The 14,071-nt window shown below is 39.8% G+C and overlaps 1 protein-coding gene across 1 annotated transcript in view; it reads left to right on the forward strand.

Moving 5' to 3' along the window:
- NOC2L (NOC2 like nucleolar associated transcriptional repressor) overlaps nt 1-185 on the forward strand; it is a 1,272,638-nt gene extending 1,272,453 nt beyond the window's left edge. Inside the window, exon 19 of the mRNA XM_044063595.1 lies at nt 31-185. Within this exon, the coding sequence (XP_043919530.1) occupies nt 31-185 (155 nt within the window). The remainder of the gene's footprint in view (nt 1-30) is intronic.
- Nucleotides 186-14,071: the final 13,886 nt, after the last annotated feature.

The following is a 14,071-nucleotide window of genomic DNA, read 5'->3' on the forward strand; positions in this document are numbered from 1 at the left end:
TTTTGAGTCACCACCATTTCTCCCCCATAGATAAACTGTCAGAATTTCAAATGTGGGACACTCCCAAGCAGACCCATACCCTAAGTTTACAGAGTCAAGGAGTCCTTAATCTGAAAAGGCCTGCATTTGACTTGCTTATAGCAAAAAAATCATTCAGAAAGGTAGCCCCTGGTATGAGGAACTAATGTCCCAAGCGGAAACACAGCTACACAAACATTTATCTTCTGTTTACAAGCTTAACTACCCTAAACACAGCACTTCTTCAGTGGAGGAATTCTGGGTCACAAAAGTACTAATGTCATTCCATTGTTAATTACTGCTGACCCTTAAACTAAAAAGATAATAGGATCACCCTATTTCCTATGCTAAACTCTCTCTGTCTCTCTTAAAAGTGGAAGGGATTTTACTTGTGTGCAAAATGGTGTGCAGAGAAACTTCAGAATCAGATGTGTACAGAAAACATGACAAAAAACCGCAAGTCATGATTTCTTCAAACGCATTGCTCTAGAAATCAGAGTAAGGGAAGTGAAAAACATTGTAATGAGAGAAACTTAAAATTTTCAAGTAGGTCTTCAAGTAAAATGGGCAGACAGTGGAAATGGAAGTGTACATAAGTCTTCCATTTCAGACCTTTTGTACACTATAAACCTTTATTGCAAGCTGCATTGTACTGCGGCTTTCCAGGGTTTAAGACCTGCGTTAAGTGGAGTATGTTATCTTGCCGAAAGACATGTTCAGCAAACACGTATTCATCGGCAAATAAACAGCGAACGCTGAAATCAACGGAAGGCCACACCAGTGACTTTTTCCCCAGGGGAAAAAAGTGCTTGGCCTACTAAACACCACCCAAACCTTCAAAACCTGTAAAGTGGGGGGCTTTTCCCCCAACCCCCTTAACAAAATATAACAAATCTCCAAAATCGCACTACAGTGGGGAAAACGGCAAATCCCTGATGATGGCCAAGTGCTTTTTTCCACTACATACATACATACATACATACATTCAAATGTTTCAAGCACGGGCATTAAAACCCTTCTAGCTTGCCAATATGCCAAAACACTTGTTCCCATAATAAATGTCCCCTGGGAAAAAAGTTGCTGATTTAGCCTTTCATTGATTTCATCATTTGCTATTTGTTTGCCAATGAAGACGTGTTCGCTGAACATGTCTTTCGGCAAGATAATATAGACCCTATTAAGTGCATCCTATAAAGTTTGCAGAATATGCAATCAAGCTTCCCCTGGATTGTAGCTGCAGCTACTGACTTTTGCAAACTGTCAGGGCCATCAGAATTAAAGATGCCCACAACGCACTGTATAGGCATAGCTTAAACTGTATCAATTTCAAAACATTTTTTTTTGTTATAGATAGGGTGAAATGCAGTGAAAGAGGGGGGTGATTTAAAGCTCAAGGTGGAAAATTTTGGAGACTATGTGGCAACTTAGATTAAATGCCACTCATCCACTGGGACTTAATGGCAATATTGCTATTCTCCCAATGCTTAAAACTAAAGCAACTAGGATATGAATGCGTTTCACATTTTTTTTTTGTGCTTAAAAAGGTCTTATACACTTTCAAGATCTATGTTCAAGTTTAATTTAAGTATAAGTTTAATTTTTAACATCTTTTAGTAAAAAGTACTTTTTACATATGTTATATTTTATATTTTGAGTAGATAAAATTTTGTACTATAGTTTGTCATCTATTTATTTAAATTTAAATGTGCTGTGATGATGTCATTGAATGTTGATTGTCTGGGCAATAGAGTTTTATGTTATTTAAGTGTTGTTTGTACTAGCCAGCAGTACTCTGATGAAGCCATTGTTATGGTGAAAGCGCTTAGTCATTGGGATTCTGTGCTGTGTCCTATTAAACCGGTGTTTCCACATATACGTTTGGATTTTTTATTTTATTTTCTTGGTTTTTGCTTCGTTTGAAGTGTTGCTTGGTTGTATTTTTGTTTGTTCCTGACTTGCGTGGTGTGCCTCTTTATCAGACACTTACAGAGCACTTTTTAGTGCTTTATTCACTTTGGAATATACACATTTTTTTACTATGGAAGTTATTATTGCTGAACTAACTTCCTCAGTGAAGAAGCTGACAGCACTCATTTCCAAAGGAGGAGTGGCTTCATCTGTGAGCCCCTGCAATGTCACTCTCTTACCAGTACACAAGCTGAGCTGTATACTCTGCACACGCCTCCGTTGGATGGAAGGAGGATATCCAGCCAATCAAATCAACAGCAACCTTGTCGAGGGCGGGATTTTGGAGTGTGGTTACATTTGCCAGCAGCAAATTTCTCGGACTTGAATGAGGAGAGAAATGAGCAGCCCTCTTTAAACAAACAGATGGAAATATTTGAAAAGTCGGTGAGGAAGTTCTTTGGCCTTGAAGCAGGTTCCGAAGGGTCTCCGTATTTGGAAACTGCCAATGGGTATAGAGGTTAGTTCTCCTGCCTACAATAAACTTATTGAATTATTTAACAACACTGGTGTTGACATGCTCAAGATCATTATTAAACACAATTCCGCCAAGTTGGCAGCTTTAGAAGATGAATTAAACACCATTCATCGTAGCACTGTCAATGACTTGCTATTTAATGATTATTCAAATAAGTACAATCAAATATTAAAAGATGTTGAAAATTTTGCGACAACATAAATACTAAACGTAAAAAACTTATGAGAGACCTCAATGACTATAAAAATGATTGTGCTTATCCCATTGATGTGAAGGGTACTAAAAATGGTTTTGTTGTCACTGGGGGACCCACACCTACAGAGACCTTTGATAATTTTGAGGTTTCTGACTTTAATAATGAGCATTTTTTGGAGAACGACAGACTGAGAAGGTCTGAGAAGTTAAAGAACAGGGAGAAGGGGGGCCCACACTACACCAACAAATTCTTCAACAGTGGGAACAAGTACAACCAAGGATACCACTACCAAAGCAACAAGGGGCGATGGCCGAATTAGATATAACTTTTGGTAGTGCAAATATGTATTCTGGTGATGAGGTTGACTGTAATTCCTTTGTTGAGCATGCTCTAATGAATGAAGCTCTTCGTTGTGATATACTTACGAAGGACAAATTTACGGTGTATAACTACACCTCATTGACTTTAACTAATTTTCATCACAGTTTATTGAGCCAAGGGTACTACCTTTGTGCCTGAATTTTCCTTGGACATTGCTGATGTCTTGATTAATTTAAAACTGTACATTAGACAGCTTAACTTAAAGTTGTTTTTTAAGGGGAATGTTTTAACTAAAGAAAAAGTTTTGATGCACAGAAGCAGTTTGTTCATTGCACCTCGGAATGTGGATTTGTCATTGTTCGAAAGGCTATGTGAAGTCGAATTAAGAAGAATTTTGAATAGTGACAACAGTAAAAAAAGTACACGACAATTTCTCTACTGAGGAGAGGAAGGCACTTTTGAATTTGGCTGAAATCATGACTTTCGGTTGATGAAACCAGACAAAGGTGGAGGCATCGTCATTATGTCTCAATATGACTATGTGTTTAGGATGTGTGAAATATTAAATGATCAACTGACCTACATTAGAGTTAGTATTAATGAGGTTAATAGGGCTTATTCAAAGATTTATTCTTGTTAGACTCATTATTTCAAGGCACTGTGGACGAGGATGAATACAAGTATCTATCTGTTCCACATCAGGTTATACCTGTTATGTTCGGTATACCCAAGACACAAGTCTATTTCTAACCCTCCCTTTAGGCCTATTGTGGCAGCCAGAGGGTCCAAAACTGAACCATTGGCAGCCTTTGTTGACTTGTGTACTAAAACAGTGTTGGGTGAATTTGGACACATTTTAAGAGACTCGTGGCATTGTTTGGAAAGACTTAGGGGTGTGGACTTTAGTGTCATTTTCTTTCCTCAGTATTGATGTGATCAATCTTTTTATTACAGTACCCCACGAAGAGGGTTTGAACTTCTTTAGGGAAGGTCTGTTGAATTGTAAAACCTGTAACAGGACTAAAATCAGTTTATTGGTTGATTTAATGGAAATTGTCTTAAGGAACAATTTCTTGCTCTTCAAAGGGGACATTTACCAACAAACATCCAGAGTAGCTATGGGAGCAAAATGTGCCCCAGTTTTTGCCAACTTAATACTCCTGTTTTTGGAAGAAAGTTTTGTCTTCACCCCTAGGTGTATGTCCACAATTCTGTTATATAACAGATTTTTGGATGATATTCTCATTCCATGGAAGGGAAATGATCAGGAAGCCCATGAGTTCCTTGAGTTTGTCAATAGTACCACTGCTTTTTAAAGGTTTACTCACTCCTGGCATCCAAGTGAAATTAATTACTTGGACATTAATCTTAAATTTGATTGTACAGTTTTGGAAGGTAGTATCCATAGGAAGAAAACCTTTTCCACTTCAGTGCTCCATTATAGCAGCTGTCACCCTTACCATCAGAAGAAGGGTATCATCAAGGGGCAGATGGTTACGCTGCCCAGGTTGGTGAGTAACCCTGACATATTCAAACAAGAGCTATTCCAACTTGTGGGTATATTCCTAGACAGGGGTTACCCCTTAAAACTAATTTTGAGGATTAAGCATGAAATTTTTAAGAAAAGGAACACCCTTTACAAACCTCTTCTTGGTGCAGGGCTTCCTGTGAAGCCTCAAGATTCAGTTGATGTTTCTGCTGTAATGGTTCTTAGGTACAATCACCAGGACAGTGTTTCAGTGTTCAATAATGCATGGTATTTGGGTCTCACAGACACATGTAAGGAGATCTTGGGATCCAAACCAAGGATAGTGTATAGTCGAGGGAGGAATGTAAAAAATATTATGGAAAATTCCTCCAGAAAATCCTTGATTTCTATAATGTACAAATGTGAAGCGTGCAGGACATGTAAGTACATCAGTGGTTGCCCTTATGTGTCTATCACTGGGTACAATCGTACATTAGCTTGCCCAAGTAGCTGTTGTTGCAACACTAATATGTTAGTGTATGTGACAACCTGCACCAGTTGCACAAATTTTTACGTTGGTAAAACTTTACGTAAACTGAGGGAGAGAATAGCTGGACATGTCAGGGCCATCAGAATTAAAGATGCCCACAACGCATTGTATAGGCATAGCTTAAACTGTATCAGTTTCAAAAATTTTATTTTTTTTTTTGTTATAGACAGGGTGAAATGCAATGAAAGAGGGGATGATTTAAAGCTCAAGGTGGAAAATTTGGAGACTGTGTGGCAACTTAGATTAAATGCCACTCATCCACCTGGACTTAATGACAGTATTGCCATTCTCCCAGTGCTTAAGACTAAAGCAACTAGGATATGAATGTGTTTCACAAATTTTTTTTTTTTTTTTTTTTACATAAAAAGGTCTTACACGCTTTCAAGATCTGTGTTCAAGTTTAATTTAAGTATTTGATTAATTTTTTAACATTTTAGTAAAAAGTATTTTTTACACATTATATATTTTAGATTTTAAGCAGATAATATTTTGTACTATAGTTTGTCATCTGTTTAAATTTAAATGCGTTATGATGATGTCATTGAATGTTGATTGGCTGGGCAGTAGTTTTATGTTATTTAAATGTTGTTTGTACTACCCAACAGTACTCTGATGAAACCATTGTTATGGTGAAAGCGCTTAGTCGTTGGGATTCTGTGCTGTGTCCTATTAAACTGGTGTTTCCACGTATAAGTTTGGATTTTTTATTTTATTGACTTTTGCAGACTGCCCCAGTGGATGCATGGTACAGACATAACCACAGTAGCTCCATCAGCTGTGATGTTCTGCTTGATGCTTTCTTGCAGAGTCACCTGAGTATGATATCAGTGGCTTATGTTTGCTGAGGTGTAGTTTAAAGCAGTTGCAGACTTTGTTCACCAAGCTGCAATTTGAAGCAATATGCTTTAATCATTAGTAGGTAACCCCCTTTAAGCAGAATATAGGGGCAAAGCACACAGCTGTATTTAATACCTCACTTTGTAAGTTATTAAATGTATTTAACGTCAGTCAGCCTCCTCATATTTACCAGTTTTTCACTGCACCCCCAGCTCCAAAAGTCCTGAAAATGAAGTTGGCCTTCCAGTTCATGTCATTGAGATGTGTCATGTGGTGATTCTTGACCAGGAAACCTCCTAGCTTACAAATATTAAGTACACAGTGCTGTGCATCATAATTAAACTTTCCATGATCTGTAGGCAAGCAGAAACATTTTTTTGTAATGTTGCTGAGAAAAGCTCAAACCTTGAGTTGTTTGCTGCTGTTTTTTTCTTATTTCACCCATTGTTCTACACCTTCTTGATGAATAACAGATTAACTTTAATTTTCTTTCTTCCATATGAACTAAAATGCATCAGGAAAACAGCAGCAAGGTGATTCAGTGATAAGTGCCAATGCTTCTCAGTTGTGCTGTCTGCGTGAAATTTAATAACTGCAAAAACTGTAAACAAAATCCAAAACTTTCTTTTCTGCATGAAATTTATATGATCTACCTTGTATTGTTAACTTTTTGTAATATTACCTTGTCAGACTTCTGCTGCAGAAAGCCTGTCCAGCCCATCTTCCAGAGCTTCACCCTTCCCCTCTAAGCAAGGTGGATGCTTTGCCACCTAGAAATCACAATGTCTTTAGTATAAAAGGGATAGCAACCCATGTTATCTTCTGTTCTTTTTTGTTGCATTTCAAACAATTATGAAGTGTTAGTGCAAATACTGAGCATAGTCCGTCATTGGTTTGATAAGACTTCCAGAGTACAGATAAGTCCCATACTTGGGGGAGGGCGAGACTTTTATTCCTTATGTTTGTGGTTTGTAGAATAGAAACTTTTTTTTGGCATCGGGGTTTATGCTTGCTTCTAAGGACAACACATGTGGAGTTCCTTTAGAAAGTAAATCCCTCACAAGGGCTTTCACATTCAGTACATGTTTAGAAGTGGAGCACAGCATAACCTTCTTTCCTTGTTAAGCTTGGTTCAACAAGAAGCCCCTCAAGAGAAGAGCAAAATCTGTCCAAAGCTATTTGAAATAGAAGAGACCATGAGTGCCTTGTCCAGAGCCAGTGGCATCAGCCAAGCCACTGCAGATGGCTGCTTAGAAGATGAAGAGAATAACCAATGGAAGAAGGGATCCTGGGCAGAGCAGGAGAATATATCTACCAAGTCCCAAAGCCTTATTAGGCTCAAAGGGGCTGGGTCTGGTGAGGCAACTTTACTGCTCCTGACCGTGATCCCTACTTTGGACCAAAGCCTCTGGGAGTATTCCTGAGAAGGGTGCCGTACTCCTAAAGGGAAGCACACCCTTCCAAGTTGAAGCCCTTCAGCAACTGGTCAGTACCTCACTGTGGACATCTGATTCCAACACTCATACTGAGAAAACTAAGAGTGAGGGCTGAGTACCCACCAATTTGTCACAATAAATGTCTTCGGCTTGAAAATGAAAGTCCTCAGAGCCTGCTAGTGACTAGAGGCATCTGAAACACCTCTAGTGCAGAAAGCAGGGCCAGGTTATCCAAAATTTGGACACTTTCCATTTTGCCTCAGCATCACCTCCTTCTTCCCTGTTTCCATTCCAGGCTTCCTAAATGTGTTTGATAATATTGGCTTTGGACTTCATGTATGCACGTGTCTCTCTCTTTGCCTTCCATTGACTCTTCTACCATAGTCACCCAATTGGCCCATTCATTCCAGGGGTAACGGTTGGGTTAACCAAAGGGTGAGAGAGAGATTGTGTCACACTAAGCAGGATCAGCTAAGTTCTACACCCCCTTGCTGGTTCTTGGCATGCTGGTGGACAGCAGATTTGTGAGGTGATTGTCCTCGCATTCATAATGACATGTCTACCTTGGAGGCATTACCTTCATGGAGTGTGCAGTGTGGCTGTATTCTGCCTCAGCTGTAGCACATCATGTCCATGGTGACCAGTCTCTCTTCCCAGCTTGATGTGCAATCTGTCTTGCTCATCAGTGTACACTGGAAACATAATGGGTATATTTCTGCTTAGAAAGAAGCAGACAAGTTCAACCCCTTCATTACTCTGTCACTCTCTCTACCACCCTCCCGTTTTCAGTACTCCATTGCTGGGGCTACTAAGGAAACCCTGATTTCCTGGTTTCTAAGCAGCAATGCATCCCTCTACACCACAAAGCCAGCCGTTCAGGACTTTATACATTTCCTATGAACCTGCAACCACTGTCTGGGCAACTGTCATTGTTGAGGTCCCAACGTAAAGGAAAAGGGAATCATTCCCCACAAAGAAATAGAATACTTTTAAGTCCTATGAGGACAAAGCCTTATTTGGACCAGATGTCTTCCCCTTTGTTGTACATATCTGGCACTGAGGGCATCCTAATTCGTGGCATCCTCATCAGAGGATTTCTCGGGGCCACACTCAACATGAAAGATTTCTTCAAGCAAGAAGCTAAGGATTAATCTGATGCCCAGAAAAGGTATAGAGAGCTTCTGAATTCACCAAAGGCAAACCCTTTGGTTATTCTTCCAGTAACTGAAGCATTTTCCAAATGCCTTCTTTCCTGGAATCCTGAGTGCTTTTACAGGGTTCTTCTGAGTACCTGCATAAGAACCTAATTGCTGATCCAGTCACTGAAGTCACAGATTCAGGTGAGGAATCTACTAGGGCTAAAAAAGAATAATTTTCCCAGTGATAAAGTGGGGTAAAAGTCAGTGTGCATCTCTGATAACTTGGCCTGTGGGGAGTTGAACTGCCAAACTTGCATGTTAAAATTCCAATGTCCCATTAAAACAAGACTTTGGGAAATAAAGTGCTGGAGGTGGGCAGGAGCTCTCTTAGCATTGATGCAGTGAGTGTAGCATGTATCACAATAGCATTGGGGTCAGATATGAGGAAACATACCTATATGAGAACACAGCCCCTGCCAGATTATATAAAAGGCCAACTTTTTTGTCCCCAATTACACAAGGAACTTCTTTCCGCCCTCATGACTGAGCAGTTGTTTAAGAAACTGGAGGAGTAGAGGAAGACTACATAGTTAGTGAAACACTTGCTTATCCCCCAATCCCAAAAAAAAAAACATGTAGTTGATATTATCTTAGTAAAAACTGGCCCGTTTACCAAAGGAAGATAGAAAAAAGGCTAGTTCAAACAAAATAACAAGCTGATCAAAAGTGGAAGCCTGGGAGCCATCATGGCCAGGTCACCATAAGGGATCATCTTTGACTCGACAAGAGTTCATCTTTCTCAAGGCCCTCAGCTCCAGTTATATTTCAGGACCTATTAAGCCAGCGGACCATCAAGAGAGTGTCAGAGCAGGAGGAAGGCTCAGGGTTTTACTCAAGACAGTTTTGTTTTTCATCCCAATAAAATACCTATTTTATACCCATTGGGGAAACATTTTTTTTTGGTGGCAAAGCTCAGAATGATAGCCTTGCAGACCCTATTGTCTCTCATCTTCTCACAAGTCTTTGTCTACCTCCACATACACATTGTCAGAACTGACAAGTATGTTGTAAGGGAAGAAATCAAATGCCATCAAGGAAGTATCGAATTGAGAACTATAACGTTATTTTTATTTATTTATTTTATTTTACAGTTTGTTTACTGAGATAGTCCATTGGGCCAAGAAGAGCCCGTTTTGAATGGAGTCCCAGGGAGAAAAGCTCCATGAACAATAATATAATATGAAGGCAATGCATTTACATTTATGTAATACTATTGAAGAACGATGGTGTTATATAACATGATAAAAAAGCTATGATTGCAGTGCAAATTCAGTTAAAAAGTAAAGGTAAAATTACACACACACACACACACACACACACACACACACACGTCAATTAAAATATGAAAAATCCATTGGTGCTATTAAGACAAGAAAAGTCACTGTTAGAAGAGTACAGAAGAGAGAACAGATCAGCAAAAATACTCAGAAAGATAGACGTGATAAAAGCATTGTGCAGTATTAGAACAGATCAGGATCCGTTGTATACTATTGCCAATAATAAGCTAAAGATATCAGCACAGGCAGAAAAACTTAAAAGGTATTCAGATAAATATAAAAGAAAAGTACAAAATAAGTAATGTATTGACACAAAAAACATTTATAGAGAATTGGGGAAGCAAGGCAAAAGGAATTGAAACACCACCAAAAAAGGAAGTACACATTTTGGAGAAGTATCTTTGAAGATCCTGTGGAACATAACAAAGATGCTAAATGGATAGAAAAAGTAAAAGAAAGAATAAGAAGTTCAAATGTACAAGGTATGAAATGGGATGAAATAACAACCAGAAAGATAGAAACAAAGTTAAGAAAAGCTCCTAATTGGAAAACCCCAGGTCCAGATGCAGTACCCAACTTCTGTCTAAAAGTATTAATGTCTTTACATGAAGATGTAGCTACAAGTAAGAACTATTTATATGTGCATCCCAAACAGATGCCAGCCTGGTTAAAAACAGGAAAAATAATAGTCCTCCTTAAGAGCAAACTTGCAAGCTATCCTAAAAAGTATAGGCCAATAACTTGCCTTCTGACGTCATATAAATTGTACACTGAAATTGATGCCATTAGAGATTATAGTCATTTAGAAGCAAACTCAGTCATGGCAATGGAACAAAAGGGTAACAAAAGAAAGTCATATGGAATGAAGGATCCTTTGTTGTTAGAGTCATAATGGAAAAATGTAAAAATAGGAAGAATTGAAGAATTGCATGGATTGATTATAAAAAAAACATTTAGCAGCATCCCACATTCAGGGTTAAAAAACTGCTTACAAATATATAAGATAACGAGTGCATGGATCCGTGCTATCCCAAACGGAACCAAGACGCTATCCTCAAAAAAAAGGAAGCCAATCTGCTGGTCCCCTGCCATAAACAAACTGTACAACAGAAGGAAGAAACTGTTGCAAAAGAGAGTAAAATCCCATGAGTGGAGGAGCTCCCTGGTCAGCCTCAGTAAGAAGTTGAGATCCCTTATAAGATCCTCCAAATCTGGCTATGAAAACAAAATCACCACTAAATCCAAGGACAACCACAAAGCATTCTATAGCTATGTCAAGAATCAAGATGGCAACACCCAGATCTGCTCTGAGTTGCAGCACAAAGGCACGAAAATTACAGAACCAACTGACATTGCCAACATCCTGGCAGATCGGTTCAATGCTAACTTTACCCCCCCCATCCCCTAAAGGGCCTATATCTATACAGGAAGAATGCAGAGTCCCTGTAATCACAACTACACAGGTAAAAGCTGCACTCTCTAAAGCCAAAAACACAGCATCCATGGGACCAGACAACATCCCAGGCTGCGTTTTACATGAACTTCAGAATGAACTGGCTCCCCACTTAAGCACCATGTTCAATAATAGCCTCACATCAGGTTTTGTGCCCACTGGATGGCGCACAGCAACAGTTATCCCACTCCACAAAGGGGGAGCCACCACTGATCCTGGGAACTATCGACCTATTAGCCTGATGAGCCTGGTCTGCAAGGCCATTTAACGTATCATCATGGAACTCATAAGCAAAGACATTGGTAACCTCCAAACTCTGGATCCCACCCAGTTTGGGTTTGTGAAAGGCAGATCATGCCTCCTGAACCTGATCGACTCCTTTGAGGCAGTCACCAAAGCTGTGGATGAGGGTAAGGTGGTTCACACAGCCTATCTTGACCTTGCCAAGGCTTTTGACACCATCCCCCATTCTGGAATTATAGCTAAACTCACTAAAGTAGGTATAAATCCCTATGTCACAAGATGGGTTGCCAACTGGCTCACTGACAGAACCCACACTGTAAAAGTTGCAGACTCCAAATCTGACCTCAAAGCAGTGACAAGTGGAGTACCACAGGGTTCCATCCTGGGACCTCTCCTGTTTGGTATCTACTTCTCTGAAGTACAGGCTAACACAGAAGGCCTCTGGCTAATGAAGTTCGCAGATGACTGCAAGGTAGGAGCCATAGTCAAGTCCCCAAATGATGTGGGCATCCTACAGAAGGGCCTCACTGAGACAGATGCTTGGTGTCAGAGCCATGGCCTCTAGCTCAATGCCAAAAAGTGCAGTGTCATCCCTTTTGGTAAAAACTGTGTACCCATGAACTACCACATAGGCAGTAGTCTAATTAACACAGTAGTCTCTCCTTTGATAATCACATCGCCACAGTAGTCAGGAAATCCTTTTACATGGTACACCTCATCACAAAAGGGTTCTCATCCAGGAAAAAAGAGGTCATTGTTCCCCTCTTCTCATCACTCATTAGACCCATTATAGAGTACAACGCTCCTTTTGGAATGTACCTCACAAGACATCTGCATCAGCTGGAAAGGCCACAGAAGTACCTCACAAAGAGGATTACTGGCCTCAAACAAATGCCCTACACTGACCACCTCAAAAAACTCCAGCTTTACTCAGTAACATATCGCCTACTCCGAGGTGATCTCTGCCTAACATATAAAGCTATGTCAAAATAAGAGCTGTTGGACATGCTACACTTAAAGAAATCCCAATCCCTCCGAGCTCCACGCTCTAGGGACCTAAACCTTGTCACCACAATAAACAGAACATGCTGGAGGGAAAGATTCCTGTCCCAGAGACTTCCTATACTCTGGAACAAGCTACCCATCTATGTCAAGCAAAGTTCTTCATTAGCACTCTTCAAGAAAAATCTTTGAGTGGATGGGAAATAGGAAATAAACCCCGGGGATCACTTCTATGTCTCTGCTGGACAGTGGCACAGGAAAATAACTTTCTTGAGTGGCATAAGCTATGGAACCTTGCTGGCTAGGCTTACGTAGGCCCTTGGGCCGATAGCCTAGTACCCACCTATGAACCTATACATCCTGCACTGATCGATTGTATTATAGTGGCCATGAAACAGTGGCAAACCACTTTGCAGTTAAGCCATGATAAAGGACAAATTGTTATTCCAGGGATAAAAATTCAAAGGGGGATATTCCAGCATGATTTTTTTGTCAGAGCTGCTCTTTTGTCTTGCTCTTAACCCATTAAGATGTCTACTTAACAGATTAGGTTATGGCTACAATTTGGCTCCCAGAAAACAACAAAGTGTAAAGACTTCTCATCTTCTTTTTATGGACAATTCAGAAATATATAGTTTGTCAGATGAAGAGCTGAAGGCACAACTACAAGTGGTCAATACTTTCTCAGATGATGTAAGAATGTCATTTGGTTTTGATAAATGTGCAAAAGCAACATTTAAAGCAGGAATGCTGCAGCACCAAGAAAACATCAGTTTGGGACAAGAATGTGATATAAAAGAACTTGAGCAAGAGGGAGTGTATAAATATCTGGGAAATGATGCAAAGTTAACAGAAAAAGCATAAAATGTGAATAAAAAGTAAGGAATATTTTAGAAGACTAAAATTAATGTTGAAAACAGCTTTAACATCTGGGAACGAAGTCCAGGCAGTAAAGCAATTTGCTCTTTCTGTCTTAACTTGCATGTCGCTCTTCTTGTTTCCCATTAAAGACGAACAGGTGGAGTAGTTCGTTTACATGCTTTATTACACAGAAACAGGATGGATAACAGCAGTACAAAATATAAACAAACTGATTGACAGTTTACACAGGCATGCTTACATTTCAGCAGCTTACTACAAAGTGGCAGTCAAGCTCGCACGTGCTCAGTGTTTATACAATTTTGCAAGCCCTTAGAAAGCTTCTTAAAGGTATACATACAATGTGGAAGAAGGATAACCCAGACATTCTCAATAGTAGGAGCAACGGATCTTATAAAAAATAATTTACAGTCATACTTGGATGTGTTACAGATGCATGTAACTCTGTATGACTTTATTTAATGTTTGTTGATCAAGAAAGTCCGACTAGGACAGAGCCTGTTTTCAGAGGAGGCCCGGGGAGAAATGCTCCAGATGCATGTCTTTGGAATGTGAGAGAAAACAGGAGTACCTGGAGGAAACCTACGAGAATGCATGGAAGACATGCAAACAGTGAGCAGGAGGCACCCCGGCCGAGAATTGAACCAGAGAACCTCTTACTGTGAGGCGACAATGTTAAACACTGCACCACTGCTGCCCTATTGCAGGAGGAGTCATTTCTGGGCACATTGCACGTCCTGCAATAAGTA

The sequence above is a fragment of the Protopterus annectens genome, chromosome 2.part1 (genome assembly GCF_019279795.1).
Source record: "Protopterus annectens isolate FY-2018-M chromosome 2.part1, PAN1.0, whole genome shotgun sequence".
NCBI lineage: Eukaryota > Metazoa > Chordata > Ceratodontiformes > Protopteridae > Protopterus > Protopterus annectens.